At 43.9% G+C, this 4,833-nt stretch overlaps 1 protein-coding gene across 1 annotated transcript in view; it reads left to right on the top strand.

Annotated features, from left to right (window-relative positions):
- The window catches only part of cmya5 (cardiomyopathy associated 5), a 23,989-nt gene extending 22,200 nt beyond the window's left edge, over positions 1-1,789 (top strand). Inside the window, exon 13 of the mRNA XM_063195126.1 lies at positions 366-1,789. Coding sequence (XP_063051196.1) covers positions 366-621 — 256 coding nt within the window. The 3' untranslated portion in view covers positions 622-1,789. The remainder of the gene's footprint in view (positions 1-365) is intronic.
- The last annotated feature ends 3,044 nt before the right edge of the window (positions 1,790-4,833 follow it).

Genomic DNA, 4,833 nt, shown 5'->3' with positions numbered 1-4,833 from the left:
TCTGAATGATATTTATATGCAAATGTTCAATGTGCAAAAGCAGGATATGCTACTGAGATGTCATACCTAAGAATAAGTTACCTGCCAAAGTGGCTAATGAGACCAAAATTGCTACCAGCCACAGCCAGGTTTTACCCATTTTAAGGCTGGTTGGCAGGTGCCAATGTCAAGCCCTGAATATAATACATAAATATAACCTAGTATATTAACTCGTCTTCATTCTGTAGAGAATGTGCTGTTCACTTGAATCAATGTAGGCACGACTGATATTCTAGGGTCCTGCATCTCTCTGTCAGTGACTACTCCGCGATAGGGACCTTCTCGCCGAACTTCATCCCACACATTTCCTTTCCTGCCCCCAACAGCTGTCGGTTCGAGCTGCTCCACGACAGCGTGGAGACGGACATCTTCGTGGTGGAGGTCCCGGGCCGCGTCGGCACGCTGCTGGACCTGTCCGGGGGCCGGCTGGTCTTCTTCAACGCCCAGAACGGCCACCTGCTGGCGTCCGCCCAGCACCGCTTCACCCGGCCCTGCTGCGCCGCCTTCGGCCTGGAGAGCCCCGGCAGCCTCTCCCTGCCCCTGCTGCTGGAGGTGCCCGAGTTCGCCCGGCAGCACTGCTAGTGTGGTGGTGGCGGCGCACGATAAGCACTTGCTGCAATAGTAGCCCCCCCAACAGTTCAACAGTTTGAAGAGGCCCCTCTACCCTCACTCTTCTTATGTAGGCTGCCTATGCCTGCCTTAGCGGCCAACATCTCCCCACCTCCCCACGCTTCTTCCCACTCTGTATCCCCATGCCCCTGTCCTGCAGGTGCCACTACACTCTACTAGCGTGGTAGCGCTCTTGTAGCAACTGCCCCCCCCCCTCCTCCGCCCATTCTGTAGACCCCCCCAACCCCCCCAATGCAACCTTCTGTAAAGTGATGCACTTGCACCCCTCAGCCACCCACCATCATCACCCCGCTTGACAGTTTGTGATGCACTGCAAGTGCACCCAGACACACAGTGCAGCGGTATGACATGCTGTAGCCTACACCCGACACCCACACTCCCTTATTCCACTTACCCCCCCCCATCCCCATGCCCCCATGTGGTCTCCTCTAGAATTTAAGGACACCACTGAGGCCCCCTCTTTAGCACCCCCTCACCCTCACCCCCACCCCAACCCACTTCCCCACTTGTGTCAACGGCTTCAGTGATAATTGAGCACCCTCACACCTTGTCCATGTCCAAGCCTTCCCCATCCCTGTCCATGTCCAAACATCCCCTATCCCGCAACATATCTGCTCATCACTACCGTTTTTTGTAGCAACCCTGTGTCTGTGATTGTGAATGGAAACCTTTTTGGAGTTTTTGAAGTTACTTGGCGCAGCACAGGGTGTGTGAGTAGTTGGTGTGATTGGGTTTGTTTGTAGAGTTTTCAGTGGATTCAGATTGTGTTTGCGAGAGGAGAATAGCTTTTTGTTTACACAGAAATGTTCTCCAAGTAGGTAGATGTTATTGAAATACTATGCCATTTGCAATAATTGAATTAGAAGTCAGTGAATACACAAATTGTTTTGTAAATATTGGAGCGTTGGCTAAAGAGATTGATTATAATTAATTGAAGAATGTAATAATTTCCTAGATAACATTTATCACTCTTTTCATTGACAGTTAAATCCTGTAATTTAATTTTCTTTTCTAGTTAAAGTACTTCCAAGGCAATGTGAACACTTGCATATCAATGCCAATTTATGTATGACTTGAAAAAAGTCCTTGTTTTTCTTCCTTTTTTTTCTTTGGTCAAAGAGTCGCACCTTTGCAGTTCCATGTTTTCTATACTGTATTCAGTGTACATACTTTATATCACAATTTATCTTTATTTCCTTTTTATGTAAATGTGTACATCTAACGGGTCAGGTGTGCCCTATAAAAATGACAGATTTTTGTATTGAAATGAAACATGCTAACAAAATATTAAATATTTATGTAAAATCAAAAACTGAATTTACAATACTGCACAGCGTGAGAAAAAAACCTGTAAGGACTTATAATATTTTTTTGTTTTGTTTTAACTTATTTTATGTGTAGTACTTATTGCAAAAAAGGCATGCATAATAGGTATATGAAAGTCACTAATTCATTAATTCATTCAGAATATGCATGTTGTTTTGTGCAACTGAATAGAACGCAATAACATTTAATTGTAAGTTGTTTGGGGATTTGAGAAGGATTTAAGGCCAGGGTTAAACAGTTCAAAGTGAGTTCGGTTTGTACTTTCTTTTCTTTACAATAGGCACCAAGAGGTCTGTCTAAAATCCACATGTTACAGTTGTTGACATTGTAACCACTAGATGTCCCTGAAGTTCTTTTTTTGGTTTTATTTATTTATTTTGTGGAGTACATCCCCATTGAGGCATACATTTTCTCTGCCATTTACGATGTACTACTACACTTTGTGGTGCTGTGGCAACCTACTGTATATCCTGCACAGGAAGGGATAACCAGTAGCTGCAAAATATAGTTACATACCATTATGGTTACATAGGGTGCGTTCCAATATGCGACCTTGCGTCCTCCACTTGTGCTTGTGGCCTCGTACCAGGAAGTACTATGTCGTGATGACATCACTGGCATCAGCATTATATTTCAATATCTCGCAAAACCTCAATTGTAAAGTCATTTTCTCATTTGCAAACTGGATGGTGAATGAAGAATAGTCCCCCAAAAATTGTTGTGGCTAGGCTCACAGCGAGGAAACTTAATTGTTTTCTCCATGGAGGCGGGGCATCAAACGTGAGGAACCAAGCACAAGTGGAGGAGGCAAGGTCGCATATTGGAATGCACCCATAGTTACAGCAGAAACAAAATGAATCAGAAATAAAAACCCTTGTTAGGTGCTGATTAGCTACAGGGGAATAGTTGGTGTAATATTTAGTTGATATACTGTACTAGTGTGGTATGTAGATCATGAAATGACTTCTACTTTTACACACCTCCTCCGTGTCCAAATAGCCCAGATGTACTGTGTGCAGGTAGCACTGCTGTGGTCAGTCCCCAACAGATGGTCAACACTGCTGGTCTTCAGAGGTAACAAGGTCACAGGTGGACGTTCAGGAAGACAAAACAAACTCACATCTGCAGGATCTCTGCTGCACAGCCACAGCCAGGTTTCCACCCACTGGAATGGAAGTTTATACGAACCAAAAAAAGAAAAGGAGAGTGCTGCATTGGGTCAATTGTTAGAAGAAATAAAAACTCTGATGTATTTCAAAAAGGACATGTTAAACTTTAATACTTAGCTTGGGATTATCCCCAAAATGTACAAGCCCAAACAGTAGTCTCCTTGTTGGTGTTAACTTAAAGATCCGAGACACACTGATTCTAGTGAAAAAGGTTAAAAATCCTTTATTTTAAGAGATAGCACCTATGTGTTTTGACTGAAACTGATACAATCCATGTTTTTTTTCTGTCTTTATTTCTCCATACAGGGACAAGGAGATGAGTGTTGGTTAGATATTGATCATTCATATCCTTCATCTGAAATCTGTAGGCTATGTGGAATTTTGATTGTAAGACTTCTAATGGTGGAAGTCTGATGGTTTTTTTTTTGTCAACTTCTCCACATTTTGAACTTTTCAATAGTTATTCATTTGTCATCTTTTCCCAGAAAGATCGAAACAAAAACACTAATTAAAACGTTCAATATTATTATTTATTTATTTTTAGAAAATCTGTTCTTTCTATCTGTTCTACCAAATCTGGAGTGCTGCTTTCCACATACTTCTCTGAATGCTGAAACATTTTATTTTTCCAACATGAAATCACTGCTGCCGAGTCTAATTAAATGACTTTTTCTTCTGGCCACTGCACTTCTCTGTCTCTTGCCTTTAACATTGCTTGGTTTCAGTAGAGAACAGGAAGACCACAAGGGAGATTCAACTGGGCAAAAGAGTCAACCACAAAGCATGGGTCAAAACCTGAGAGAATGAGAATTATTATAGCTCGAGAGATATATAGATAGAGATAGATACTCGATAGATATATAAATACAACAAGAAGGGACAATAGAAAGAAGAAGGAGGAAAGAAAAAAAAGACTACTCTCCCTCTCATCTCTTTTGTTTCCATTCTGACATGCGCTATGAGGAGCATGCGAGTGAGTGCACATTCTCCAGGGGGGTGTGGAGGACGGAGGAGGCACTGTGGGTGTGTGTGAGGGGTGGTTGGGTAATGGCTTCCATGTGATGTCCCTGCCAGCAGCCTCTGCCTCTCCTGGTGTTGGCCACATGCAGACCGTACTCTCTGGGCAGCCGATCCGAAAAACTACTGTACTGTATACAGACTACAGAGCATGTTTGGGATGGAGTAATTCAATTAGAAAACTATAGCTGTCCAAAGTCCAAGCCCATATGGGATCGTATGAGGGCACAGCAAAGTGAGCGCAGGCTTTTTGGCGATTGCATTGAAGACTTCATCAGTGTTGCCATGTCAGTGCCGAGGGCTGGATTGGTCATGTGCCATACAAGGCATTCTCCTGGTGGGCTGCTAGGTCTCAGGGGCCGATACTGCCACTTTGTCCCCTTAAGCCAGGCATACACTGTGCGATATTTTCACTCGTGGGTCTTAAGCTTCTGCTCACACTGCACGATGGAATTTCACTGTTTAAAACTTCACAACTCACGACTCACGTCCTCACACTACACGAGCCGACAGTTGGATGCGAGCGAAATGCTTCCACCGTACGACGCGACAGGCATGTTTCCCCGGTCTGCAGAGGAGGGAACATGCGCACCTGAGGTGGAGATGAGGTCGCGCTCAACAGCGAATCGCACGGCCCTATTAATTTGTGCAT

Source organism: Engraulis encrasicolus, chromosome 3, assembly GCF_034702125.1.
Source record: "Engraulis encrasicolus isolate BLACKSEA-1 chromosome 3, IST_EnEncr_1.0, whole genome shotgun sequence".
Lineage (NCBI taxonomy): Eukaryota > Metazoa > Chordata > Actinopteri > Clupeiformes > Engraulidae > Engraulis > Engraulis encrasicolus.
The sequence above is the reverse complement of the archived record's forward strand: the minus strand, read 5'-3'. Positions and strand labels throughout refer to the sequence as shown.